At 43.8% G+C, this 14,102-nt stretch overlaps 1 protein-coding gene across 2 annotated transcripts in view; it reads right to left on the reverse strand.

Moving 5' to 3' along the window:
• The window catches only part of MARCHF11 (membrane associated ring-CH-type finger 11), a 167,591-nt gene that overhangs the window by 121,714 nt on the left and 31,775 nt on the right, over positions 1-14,102 (reverse strand). Inside the window, exons 1-2 of one of the 2 annotated variants that reach the window (XM_082380360.1) lie at positions 4,857-5,423; positions 3,544-3,699 (exon numbers count right to left, since the gene is read on the reverse strand). In XM_082380360.1, coding sequence (XP_082236486.1) covers positions 3,544-3,699; positions 4,857-5,372 — 672 coding nt within the window. In that variant the 5' untranslated portion in view covers positions 5,373-5,423. Of the gene's footprint in view, positions 1-3,543; positions 3,700-4,856; positions 5,424-14,102 lie in introns of those variants that run through there. The other variant, XM_082380361.1, reaches the window with a different exon arrangement.

The following is a 14,102-nucleotide window of genomic DNA, read 5'->3' on the forward strand; positions in this document are numbered from 1 at the left end:
AATCTCAATGAGAAAAACAAGTAAAACTAAGGTTTTAGACACAGTGCAACATGTTTTCCTCACACACACCTGCTTCCTGGTTAGCTCTTCCTTTCCTTCTCTGTCCCCATGTCCCTCTGAGCACCCAGAGGTACATCATGGCAATAATCACTTCTGAAAGTGGTTTAGTATATGCATCAAGCACCACTGATGAAGTCAAACTCCCATACATTTTTTAACCTTCTTGATTTCTGAGCCCTGCGAGGGAAGTTATGGTGATGCCTGTTGACTGACCTGGACCTGATGAGGACCAAATGTAAAGACCAGAGTAGGTAGATAGTGCCATTTTAGAAGCTATCTCCTATTGTGGATTAAAGATGTCCACTCCCTTTAAAGAAGGGCAGACTCCAGAGGTGAAGTCTATTTTTCCTTCTCTTTAATCTGGTTGATCCTGTGACTTGCTTCAATCAAGGGAGTGCAGCAGACATAAAGCCATGTCACTTCCAAGGCTGGGCCTTAAGAGATCTGTGACTTCCTCTTTTATGCTCCTGGAACCCAATCATCACATTGTGAGACATCCAAATCACATGGAAAGAGAAGTGAGGCACCAGCTGACAGCCCCAACTGAGCTTCCAACCAACAGCCAGCACAAACAGCAAGTCAAATGAGTGAGCCACCTTGGATGTTCCCATCCAGTCAAAACTCTAGTGATCACAGCCCCAGAATGATGCCACATGTGGAGAGGAACCTCCCAATTGATCTCAGTCAACCCGCAGACTCTTAAGAGATAATAAATGATGGTTGTTGTTTAAACCACTAAGTATATGAGGTAGTTTGACTATACAGCAATAGATAGTCAAAGCCTTTCTAGACCCTCAAAGAGACTCAGGCTGAAACCAGTTCCTGCTTGACTTAGCATAACACAGGATAAGTCGTGGTGGACCCAGAAACATCAGGATGGCTACAATGAAGTTGAAAAGAACACTTTTCAACGGGGGCACAGTGGCTAAGACCATGAACCTCGGAGCCAGACTCTTTGAACCCTGGCTTTGCCTTTTACTAGATATGCACCTAGTAGAGGTTATTTAACTATTCTGTTTCTCAGTTTGCCTTCATATAAAATAGAGATAATAATATTCTCTACCTCATAGGTTTATTTTGAAGACTAAATATCAGTATCACTACGTGTAAAGCACTTAGAACAGTGCCTGGCACAAAGTAAGTGTTCGGTAAATGTTTATTATTCTCTTGTACATCCAGGGAACCACCCACTCACAGCTACCGGAGGGCTCTATACTTAGAACAAAGGGATATGGAAAGTGAAGGGGAGGGCCATACGATGGTTCCTGTCTGATCCTGTACCATGAGGAAATGGATCTCTGCCATGCCATAAAAGCATGAATATGATAAATGCTAAATCTGATTAGCCTCACACCAGCAAGGGAGAAAACCAAAAATCAGAGTAAATGCTCAGTTTCTGGGTCATCAGTAACAGAAATGTCAGACAATCAGTCACATTTTATGTGAGAATAAACTACTCCTAGGTATAATAATCCACACTTTAGATTTTATAACTGATTTCTGTTCATTAAGTGTCCTGAGCTTTATAAGCACATAATGCAGTCCTGGTAAGTTATGTTCTCAGGCATGATCTGAACTATCATCATCATACTCATATCAATTTTGTTTCTAAATATTATTTTGCAGTTCACTGGAACAAACAGATCAGGCTACAGATTATGGCAGTTTTTGCATATGTCATAATAAAATTAATCCTAAATGTATTAGTAATACCAGGTTAGTTTTTGGCTTTTGGTTATTTTTTGTTTTCTTTTGATTTTTTTGGTCATATCATATACACACTTCGGGAACTGCTTTTGTTAAAATGATTATTGATTTTTTTAAATGAAGCAAAATACAGTAATAATTCATTTTGCTATAGGATTAGAATTAGTAAATAGTACTGTTTGCCCCAACCCTTTGTCTCTTCTCTATTTTAAAATTATATCAAGGACCTATTTATATTTACTTCAGAAGTAACCAGCCCAAGTGAATTAATATATTGTGGCCATAAGTTAAAGTTTTTGAAATATTTAGCAATCTATTTCAGCTCTTGAACATCTGACCATAGCACTTCTCATGGGACTTTTCACTGGAGCCTCAAAGCTCTCCATTTCTCATCTCCACATACTCTATTCATAAAATGATTGCAGATTCAATTATACTACTCATATTCTGGTATTTGGACAAGGTTCCCTCTGTTTTTCAAGAGAACTATGATGGATCAATAAATTGATACCAAGCAGTTCAATCAATTAGCAGTTCTGAGAAAATATGTCAGGTTTGTGCCTATCTTCACCATGATAACATCATTCATCCAAATTAGTTATTCCTCTTCTTTCCAAATTATTTATAAGCCTGAGGTCAGCTTGAGAAAATTCATACTTTCATTTCATACCTGCTAGTCATGCCTTAAATGGTGACTATCAGAGATGCAAATTAATTGCAACTGTATGAAGGCTGCACAAATTAAAAACTATGAAATTTAAATTATTAATTCAGCATCCAGATTCCTTCTGCAATCACTAACAATTTCACCTGTTTTATTGCTCAATGCAAACTAAATTTGGTAATTTAAATAGAAATAGAGAACACTAGACTTTATCACTTTGTTTCCCTCCTAACTTTAAGTCCCTCTTCCTTTTCCTTCCATTACCTCCTTCGTCTCTGTGTTTTGAACCTACTCTTTTATGTCTGCTAAACTTCAGTCCCATGTCACTGTCAGATCTCATCAATTACACACTATTCTGCTTTAATCTAAGATGTCATTCTTAATATTATTTTACATCCCACCAGTCTATTCCAAGAACCTGAATCCGTTCCACTATACCAAAAAAAACCAAAAGCCTATTTTTCCATGGGCTTTTGTCGGGTTATGGGCATTATGTTACTATGTGATTATGCACTAAAAGTTTTAAGAATATATACAATTTCAGTAGTATTATTGAGAGTAACTGTTGGGAATACTTCTGCATCCACTATGTAGCTGAACAGAACAATGAATGAAAGTAGCCAAAATGTAACTGTGAAAAAAACTCATATGAAAAAGAAAGCTTGGTTAAGTAAAAAGACTGTTCAGATTAGAACTAATAGGTTCAACCAAAGTTTCCAGACTAGTAAAGTTTTGCTTTACGTGCGTCTATTTTCTGTAAATGGAGCCCATTTAGGGTTTCAATGCTTAAATTAACAAAATAATTTGTGTAACATTTCTAATGAATAAAATTGAGTTAACTGAGTGTAAGACATTTGTACCAACTTGCCCTTTTAGAAACAAGGATGGGTATAATTTCATCAATAAACAACAAATAAAGGAGACCATTTGAATAAAAATGGCTTTTGAGTTTCTCAGATAAAAATGTCACAGATTTCTCAAAGCACATCTCTACAATTTCTAAATCTTGGTTTTAGTGTGATTTGCATAAAATGTCTTAAGTAGCATATGCAAATATTCTCATGTCTAGCAAAATTATTTCAGGGGGAAAAAAAAATGTCACAAATGTCTACCTGGCAAGGTTGCTTCATTTTAATGGCTATGACATGGTATCTGTAACAGCAGAGTTCACAGGTCCAGGAACCCCTCTCACTGATCCACTTCAGCAAGCACAGCTGATGTGTATACCGAACGGACCCATCACATCGGCAGGGGTTTAACAGCTCCCCCTGGAAAGAAAACAACTCAGTATGAATATTTATATTGTGTCTCTATTTTAAAAATCCAACACTTGCTTTCTTTTCTTTCAAAGTCATTTACCCAGAAGGATACAAGCATCAAACTCTATCCTAGAAAATGAAATTAAATGTTCATATCTCTGGTGGGAATGCAACTAAAGTCTTAAAACTATTTCAAAGATATTACTTAGAGTTATGACATAAATGTTCTACCAACATACGAAATGTCTGCAGGATACAGCTCCCAATACCCTAGGGGAAAAGCTGTACTATTAAATCTCTTTAATAACTTTTAAGTGGACGGTCAGATGCAATTCCTCTGCAGTTATTCTTAATCATTGCTAAAGAAGAAATGCATGCCGTCCCAGAAAGTAGCTTGCAATAGCATTATGCTTTTATTTTTTCTAACTGTAGCATCATAAATATTGACTTAGGGGACTATATTCTTGAAAGCCTGCATATTCTTATGCAATTTCCTTACTTTGAAAAATATTAAACCTAATGTTTTCTCAGACCACACATTTTGTAAGAGAGATGTATTATTCCTGTTGTCTCTGTCATTACTCGCATGTAAGTTTGCATGCACCTCTAATGGAGTTTATAATTTTAGAATTGTGTTTCTTTCTTTCACAAGGTCAAAGTACAGCTTTAGTTCTCTTATGAAAACTCTAACATGCTTTTCACCTCAGTGATACTGAGTCACCAAAATGGGCAATAAGGAAAGACCCTGCCCTTTTTGGTTTTGACATGACTCACCCCCTGTTTGTCCTCTAAGACTATCTGCCTCACGATACACCTGTAGAAAAGGAATATAGGTTTGTCTCTATGTATAAACCAGATCCATCAAGGAATTCACACAAGAGATACTTACGGCATTAACACTAAAACACCTGAGGAATGTGTAACTGCAAAACCAGCTGGAAAAAATAAAGTGTAGCCCAAAGCAAACACTATTCGCCACCGGGACAATTTTATCCGCCTTCACAAGAAAGGAAAAGGGAACGCGCAGGAGCCGCCGGGCGACCACTCAGCCCAGGAACCCAGAGGCGGGCGCTGTCCGTGGTGCTGAAAGGGCGCCGTCGGGAGCGGGAGCCAGCCCAGCCCTGCCGGACCCCACAGCCAGCTGCCCCAGGTCCCGCGGGCCTTACCTGCTCGGCGCCCTGGAAGCAGATCTTGCAGATGGGCTGGTGGTGCTGGTGTTGGTGCCCGGAGCGCCGGTCGCCGCCGCCGCTGCTGCTGCTGCGGCTGCTACATACCGAGCGCGTCTCGGGCTGCTCGCCGGAGCCCCGCCGCTCGCCCTCCCCGCCCGCGCCGACCTCCGGCTCCCCGGGGCCGCCCTTCCCCGCCGCCGCCTCCGGGACCGTCGTGTCCGGAAGGCGCCTCGGACCTGCCCCGGAGTCGCCAGCCGCGGCCACCTCCTGCCCTGCCGGCGGCAGCTCCTCCGCGCCGCTGCGCCGCGGGGCCACCTCCGCCGGCGGCTCGTCGGGCGCCGCGGGGCGCTCGGGGGACGCGGGCGGCGCGGGCAGCGGTGGCAGGTAGCGCGGGGGCGCGGGGGCCGAGGCTGGTTCTCCTGGCGGCGGCGGCGGCGGCGACGGGGGCGGCTCGGCGTCCCCGCTCTCCTCCCCGCGGCGCCGACTGCCGCTGGGGCCGCCCTCAAAGCTCATGGTGGTGGGGCCGCCGCCGCCGCCCTCCTGCCAGCCCGGCTAGCGCGCCCGGCTCGGGCTGCAGGCGACGGGGGAAAGGAGGGGGAGGGAGGAAGGAGGGAGCGAAGCGGGGCGGGAGGAGGGTGGGGACGGGGGCCCGGGGCGCCAGGGGCCGAGGGGCGGGACGGGGAGGGGACGCGGAGGGCCCGGCGGCGGCGGCGGCGGCGGCGGCGGCGGCGGCGGCGGCGGCGGCGGCGGCGGCGGCGGCGGCGGCGGCGGCGGCGGCGGCGGCGGCGGCGGCGGCGGCGGCGGCGGCGGCGGCTGCTCCGCGGAGCCGCGGGCTTGGCTCTGAAGGAGGCGGTGCCGAATTCCGCGGCGCGTGAGAGCCGGGCCGCTGGGGGGCGGGGGGGCGAGGGCGGGGGCCAGGGAAACCGGGGGAGGGGCGAGGAGCGGCGCAGCGGAGGGGATGCGCCGGGGGGCGGGAGGTGTTTGGAGGGAACTGGAGCGGGGCGGTGGGTGTGGAGGCGCGGAGGGTCGTTCCCGGGAAGGGGGATGTGGAGGGGCGGGCGCGAACCCCGGGGGAGGTGCGGCGACCGCGGGCCGGCATTGGGGGCGCGGGGGAAATCCCTCAGGCGCCTCGGCCGACGCCGCCCCGGGGCCGCTCACGTGTGTTCCGGGGCGGATTACCCTCCCCAAGCCGCGCGGCGCTGCAGCTCTCGTGAGCGGGGCGGGTGTGGGGGGGGAAGGGTCGGAGGCCACGGGTCCAGAAGCCGTTACTGGATGGGCGAGCGGGATGCCGCGGCGCCGGGCTGGAAGGGGCCGCGATGACCGAACGCGAGGCTCGCGAGGGCGTAGGGGCTCGCGAGACTGACGCCGCGGGCGCGCCCGAGCCGGCTAAGCGGGGGGCGAGGGCAAGGGCGCGTGGGCCCCGAGGACGAACGGACGCTGCCAGGAGACCGCTTCCAGCCCTGTGCGCCCTTTCCCTCAAGGGCACGCTCACTGCCCCCCCAGAGCCCCCAGAACCGACGCCTCTGGAACCTGCATCCTCCCTCTGCCCTCCTCGCCCTCTCCCTCCTGCAGGGAGGATCTGGGTTTATTTGAAACTGTTCTGGTGACTTTGTGAATGTCGTTACCTGCAGTGGTTCCTCCTAGTGAACCCTGGTGCCACGTTCTGTGGCGGGCGGGCGGGCTCTTCCACCCTTGCCGTAGGGAAGAGGACTCAAAGGACACCTCTCGTGCAGAAGTTGCTGCAACCGTGGATTTCGGTTGTGTGCACCCCGAAGCCAGCTGGTTTCTCTATAGTTAACTCCACTCCGCAAAACCTCTACTGGGGCTTATCTTCCGGCAGGGCAACAGTGCCCTCAATTCTTTTCTGAAAATAAACTACCTTACCTGCAGGAAACTAGACGGAAAACAGTGCACAGGCAGTAGTTTCTAAATTCGAACCGTGTAAACGCATAAAGCAATAGATTTATATATAGTGCAATGTGTCTAGTCAAAGCCTTGGTGATTTTCACTAGTGTAACCCTTTGATGTCTTTGACGCAACCGACTTGCTCTTCCGGCAGTCATTTTTGGCTGCATTTCATAGCTGAAGAGCCGGGATCAGATAGGCAAAGTAACTTGTTCAAGGTCACAGAACTATTAACACAGAACTTCTGAGCTCCCTGACGGCAGATTTTCCGGCCCAAACACTGAATGATTTTGTTTTCCCCCCAATTCTCTCTCCTGCCTCCTAAAACAATACATGGTGTGTTTCGTGGCACTGACTCCCATTAATAGTTAGATGTTCTTAAATGGTTAAGATAAACTACCAGCTTAAGTTAATTTTTCCAGTATACATTTTGGCAGTAAGAAGTATATTTGCTTTAAAAAAAAAAAAAAGGTCCAGCTCTTTTGACAGAAATTGGTCTGGTTGGAAAGCAGAGACAGAGGTAGTAAAAAAAGTCAAGAATGCTTTGTTACAAATGGTCCCAGATGAAATAGTGCCCAGAAATGTCCTCTAACACTTAGCCCCCTCGGACCGGCTTATTTTTGGTGGCAGAATGGCAAGCAGCAAGCACGTTTTGTTAAAAATAATAACCCCTGAATGCCCTAGGAACTTATCACACTGAAGAAATGTGGTTGTAGATAATGCTTTCATTTTCAGTCTTCACCTGTCAAAATGACATTGCACAAGATTGTGTATTGCCACAGTCATAAGATAATCATAAGCCTTGATTCTAAATTCTTGAATTAAACGGTGTCTAAATTCAATTTATGACTAATACATTTCTACCAAGTATGATAAAGTACATTATTATTTGAAGGACAGCATAAAAGCTGTGGGTTCTGGATAAACAATGCACAGTGACTCAGGCAGCAAAGTAACATGGATGGAAGAAGAGACGGCCACAATGCTAGATGTATCCTCTCAGTTGATTGTTGGAAAATAACTCCGGTAAGAGAAAATTAACCTTCCTTGATATGGTGAGTAGCCACATAAAAACATTATTTCCTAGCATCTGTGACCTCCAAAGATGACCTTTCCATGAAAAAGGGAAACTTGTTCATGATCTTCAGTTAACTCAGTGAGTCTTCAATGGATCAAGGAAAAATACCTTTGTAACTTTGATTGCGTCCTCTGCCATAAAAATATAGAACAATGGGGAACACAAAAAGGATGAACCACTCTCAGCTGCTGGGACCCAAGTAGAAGAGCTGCTAGAGAGACACAGACATCGCATAAAGAAAAACAGGGCACCCACAGCCGCTGACAGTTATCCAATAGCCAACATGGATCCACCAATTAAAAAATGGATGAAGGGAGAGGCAATTCTATCAATTTGAGCAAATAGTGAAAGGCACATCCAACCTGCTTCAACCTATATAAATGAAGAGAAAGATATAAATACAACAAATGCTTGAAAAGTCTCCATTCTCATGTTTCTCCCTACCCACGCACCCATACATGCAGAGAGTTAAATATACCCTTTACCAAAAGAGGTCTTTCATTATGAACATGCAAACTCTTTAGACACAAGGAATCTCTTGAGTTGAATCCAAGGATGGAGGGGAGGTGGGAGGGTCCCAGGCAAGTATGTCCCAAAAATTTCTTTGGTGATACTAATGGATATCTGTAGGATATTCTCCTTGAACTTCCCAAGTGACCATGTCCTGAAGGTGTCCCCTGAAGTCACCTCAGGGATATTAGGTAGAAAACAATCCAGGCTACACTAGGTCAGAGTTGTTTCAGAATGACTTTGAAGCTATATTAGGTGTGATGACCTTGATGTGTCCTCCAATAGGAGAGTTAGCCTGAAGAGCTCTTTAAAATTGCCTTTCAGATGAACCTAGAGATTATCATACTAAGTGAAGTAGATCAGACAGAGACAAATATTATATGACATCACTTACATGTGGAATCTTAAAAAAAAAAAGATACAAATGAGTTTATTTCCAAAACAGAAATAGACTCACAGACATAGAAAACAAACTTATGGTTACCAAAAGGGAAGGGGGCGGGGAGTAGGAAGGGATACATTTGGAGTTTAGGATTAACAGATACAAAGTACTATATATAAAATAGATAAACAACAAGGACCTACTGTATAGCACAGGGAACTATATTCAATTATCTTGTAATAATGGAAAAGAATCTGAAAAAGAATGTATATATACATATATATACATATATATATCTGAATCACTTTGCTGTACACCTGAAACTTTGTAAACCAAGTATAGTTTCAATAAAAAATTAAAATTAAAAAATGGTCTTTCAATTCTTTTTAAGTTTAGCTTTTAGAGATGTTCCAAAATTTTGCACTTGGAACCTTTGAGGTGCATTTATTTGTCTCTGTGGTCACTGAGTACAGAACAGAGAATTCTCAACTGTCTTCAAATATCTGAGAGAAAAGAACTTGAGAACTCCAAGTATGTTATAGAGCAATAAGGTTATGTTGTGTGAGTGGGAGGGTAATTTTTAAAGAGGACAGTGAAGTGTGATCTGTGGATTGCGAGTACTTGGTGCAGAGTATAGCTTTGTCGTACACCAGAAACGAAGCAGTGTCAGCCCAATGCCATGTACAGAAAAGTCCACAATTTATATCTCCTATTCTAACCTCTTGATTGAATTCCAGCCTTCTGTGTCAAGTCGCCTCTATGACTGCTCTGCTTAGATACCTAAGAGCTATTCTAAACTAACCCAGTCCAAAAGCAAACAACACTCTCAAACCTGCTCATTTCCCAGTCTTCATCATGCCAGTAAACCAGTTGTTCACTCATCCAGTTACTTCAGCCTTGGAGTCATCCCTTGACTTTAATTGTTCCCATCATATAGTCAGTGTATCACAAAATTATTTTGCATGTACTTTCAAAATATACTTCAAATTTCACTACTATATTTCACCTCCACCCCCGCCATCCCAGTTCAAACCAACGTGATGCACCAGGATCATCAAAATAGCCTGTTGTCACCCTGCTTCTTATTCTTGAATCTGTCCCGACAGCAGCCTGGATAATCCTATTCAAATGTAAATCCAGTCATGTCATCCCACTGCTTGGTACCCAACAATGGCTCCCCAACACACTTGGTGCAATGTCAAAAATCTTAGCACGCCCTACCAATGCTCAGTCTAGCTCCTGGCTACATCTCTGAAGACATCAATCTCCATATCCTCTTCGCCGCCCTCTCCCGGTCCCTATTATTCATTCCTACCCCTACTGACTTCCTTGCTGTTCCCCAAGTACATTCCCTCCTCACTCCTCCAGTTATCATGGCTCACTCCCTCACTCCCCTCAGATCTTGCTCAGAGACACTTCATCAAAAAGACCTTCCTCAACCTTCCTAACTGAAATAGAATCCTCCACTCCCATTTTTTTGAACTCTAACCTTTGCCCAGTTTTACTCTTTTTCGTATCAATTTACTATTCAACATTATATATTGATATTTACATATTGTGTGCATTTCTTTTGCTTTTTTCTTTCTCATCTAATATCTTCCACTGGAACACTGGCTCGACTGGAGACTATTTTGTTCACTGCTCTGTCCTTACTGTGCCTAGAACTGTGCCTGGTCAGAGTAGTGCTGGGCCAATACTTAGAGAACAATTATATGAAGAATTCAAGCAATCAAGCAGGTAATTATTAATCAGCTTCTGTGTTTAAGGCACTGTGCAGCTTGTTAAACCATAGTTTCCAGGTGGGAATGCAATCTGTAGGACAAGGAAGGATGTAGTCACAGCATTTTGGTGCACTCCAAGTGATGCCATTTTTTTTCATTGCTTAGCCAAATTACCTAAAAATATTCTTTCCCTTAGTAATTTATATTTGCTGCCTAATTTGTCATTTGCTACCATGTATGTGAAGTCAAAGTCTTGGTTGACCTTGATCCTCACGTTCAATGAAGATATCAAAAATTCGAAAACGCACACCATTGGTCTTAAGGGAAAGTGAAGGAGTGTGGATGGATGGTCTTCATCTCTGACCAATTTCATTGATCATGAATCATGCTCCTCTTTTGATTTTATACTACACTGCGTTCTAACATTTGTCAATTCTACCTGTAGAATTTGATACCAAACTCTCCTTCCATTTTTCTATCTTTGCCTCTTGTATCTCTCCACTGTTCCTTGTCCCTACCTTGGTCTCCCTTGGTCTCCCTTGGTCTCCCTTTCTCCCTTGGTCTCCCTACCTTGAAACCTGGAAATGTAGAAGGGCTTTTTACCTGACAGATTGAAAACATGGAAATATGTTGAATCACTATGTACACTGGAAATCCTAGACCTGACTGACATCTGGAATGCAGTTGAATCAGCAGGACCTGACAGGGCCACCCAAGCTTTACAAGGATCTTGAATAAAGCTAGCCCTGATTCCCCTCAGCTGAAAACCATCTATTTTTCTACCAAACTCACCTATTAAATATGATTTTTATGACCTCTATTATATTATACCTTGCCTTGTGGTTTGTTATGCACTTATCTGTGTTTTGTGTGTGTGTGTGTGTTTTTTCCTCTTGTGCTAGATTGTAAGCTACTTGGAGTTTGAGCCTAACTGTTTAAATGAACCTTTTATCTTCATATACTCTGATGGCTGACATTAGTGGCAGCTCAATAAATGTGCACTAAGTAAATATTAACAGAAATCTTAATTCAAAAGAACTACTATTTACTTGTTAAAAGTTACTGATAGAGTTCTGCACAAATAACAACTCAAAGATAGCTATGCTTCCATGATGTTTGGATGAAGTGCAGTAAATTAGTTTATATACTAGACAGAGAACATGCTAGACAAAGGCAAACCCTTGTATGGGTAAAGGATTCAGAGTCCCTCAGGATCAATCTGAGGTTAATAAGTACAGTGAAACACCCGGGTGTCCTTTCTCTTCTCCCTTCCCCTGCCCACTCTTCCTTAGGATACTTATCTCACTCACCTAGGATGTGATCAGTTTCACCACCAATCTGAGAAGAGTGGAAATGAAGCAGGAAACATGCAAGGATGCTATGCCAGAGCTTGGCTCCAGTGGGGTCCTGGTCTCAACCCTGGTTTCTCTACCCGTAGAATCCTGGGGTCTCTACTTTTTCCACAGGGCCTCTGCCTAGATTAGGATCACTGGTCTGTTTCCCTCTGTCTTAGAAAAGTCCTTGTTCAGACAAGAAGAGGAGGCAACTCCACACCTACACCAGGTCACAAATTTCATACCCCATCCCCAATTCTACCTCAATCCACCCCTTTTCCAGACTTTAAAGTTTTCGGGAAAGGACCATGAGTGCCTCAGTCTGGAAGATGAGCGGCTGACCAGTCGCTGAAGTCATCTTCAACAGAATTACATCGTTATGGGTAAACAGCAACTTCTCGAAGAGAAATGTTGCTTTCAGGGGAATGACTGCTTGACAGATACAACTAGATGCCAACTCTCCCCACATTGTGGAATTTGACATCTAGCGCATACAATTTACAGTACTTGTCAGCTCCTTCCTCCTGCCCAGCTGAACTCCTGAACTTAGCCCCTCCCAGCTAAGCCAACAACATCAAACTGCACTCCAAAAGCTACAGAAATGCAAAATCGAGAGTTATAAACTGCAGCTATAGCAAGGCTTCTTAAATGCAGGAAGTTTTAAATAAGTGGACCTAACAGTACAATTAAAGAAAAATAACCTTTGATATTATAAGCATGAGTTCAACATATGTGTGTGTGTGTGTGTATGTGTGTGCATGTGCACGTGCACGTGACCACATGTCTGTGTGGTGGGAGGATGAGTGGATGACTGGGTAGGGTATCTCACAAATGATGGGTATCATTGAAAAGAAAATGAGTGCAAGCCATAAAACACCATCTTTTTGTGCAATCAATAATCAGCAAGTGACAATTTTTGGTAATGCACTTTGAGAGATGGATGGACCTGACCTCAAAAAAGCCCTAATCCAACTAAGAAGATAGGCACATAGATATAAACATGTTACATACATTAAAAGTTACAGTAGAAGGATTAAAAGTGTTATGGAAGTACAGATATAAACAATTCTGCATGAGAAAGATGATTCATCCTAAGAAAACATTTCTCAGAGTGGGTATTTGAGCTGGGCTCTGAAGGCTAGATAGGAGTGTGCCAGGTACGATCCATCTCAGCAACAAACTCAATAGGTTAGAGAAACTGCTGTGGACCTTAGATTTAAGTGTGAAGACTATAGAGACAAGGAAGGATGAGAGAGGATATGATTCGAGCTCATAAAAAATGAAGATGGTGACAAGTAGGATAAAAGTGAACCTAATACATACTGAAATACTAGAAGAGAGGCACACCTTCTGTTAGAAAAATGTCACTATAAGTAGAATTTAGATCATTTAATTACCAAGAAGTCACTATCCCATCAAATGCAACCAGAGCCACCTAAGGACCAGGAAATAAGCAAATCAGCCTCCAAAAACCACTACAGTCCACCCCACACACTACCGCATAAAAATCCATTTACAAATGCTTCCACTTTCCTGTCAGGTGAGACTACTAAATCTGTTATATTTGATTTTAAATATAATCCTAATAAACATGCTTACCTAATTTCTCTGTCCACAGCAAATTACAAATAACAAACTTAGAAATGTAAGCAGAATAGCTGCTTCAGGAAACAACAGCTAATAATCCAGCCCTCTTGAAGAAGCAGATCCAGTGATTTTTAAACCTCCGCAGTTTAAGTGTTTATTTAAAAGCAAACAGCTCTATAGGCAGTGTAGTAAGCCACTGGAGGTCTGTCTGCCTTTTAGACTTGCACAATCACTGGTAATTTTAATGAAGGGTGCAAATATCCAAGAAACATTTACACCTGGGCATGTATGTTGATTAATCTGTAAGCATGATGAGACACGTGTTCATAAGACCCCCTTTCAACATGGTTAATTACAAATTTTTACCACTTAAAATATCCAGATTAGAAAGTTCCCTTATCCTTCTCTGGGCAACCCTCTGGGTCTCCCTCCACCCCCAACCCTGGGCTGTGCCCGTATTCAATCGCGCTGCGCCCTTGTGAGCATGCGCTACCAGCGCCCTCCCCTTACTCCACCAGCAGATGGCAAGTTATTTGAGGCCAGATCATTTATATACATATAAAATTTATAGTTTGTCCCCAGCGCTTAGTACAAATGCATTGGTATGTAATGGGTATTCAAAAAAGTTTAATATGATGAACAAGAGAAAAATGAAGTTTTTGTAACACTTTTAAAGAAGATTTATGTTAAAAATGAATGAGCCTCCAATTACGTGAACAATTCTTT

Source organism: Balaenoptera borealis (assembly GCF_965194805.1).
Source record: "Balaenoptera borealis genome assembly, chromosome: 2".
Classification (NCBI taxonomy): domain Eukaryota; kingdom Metazoa; phylum Chordata; class Mammalia; order Artiodactyla; family Balaenopteridae; genus Balaenoptera; species Balaenoptera borealis.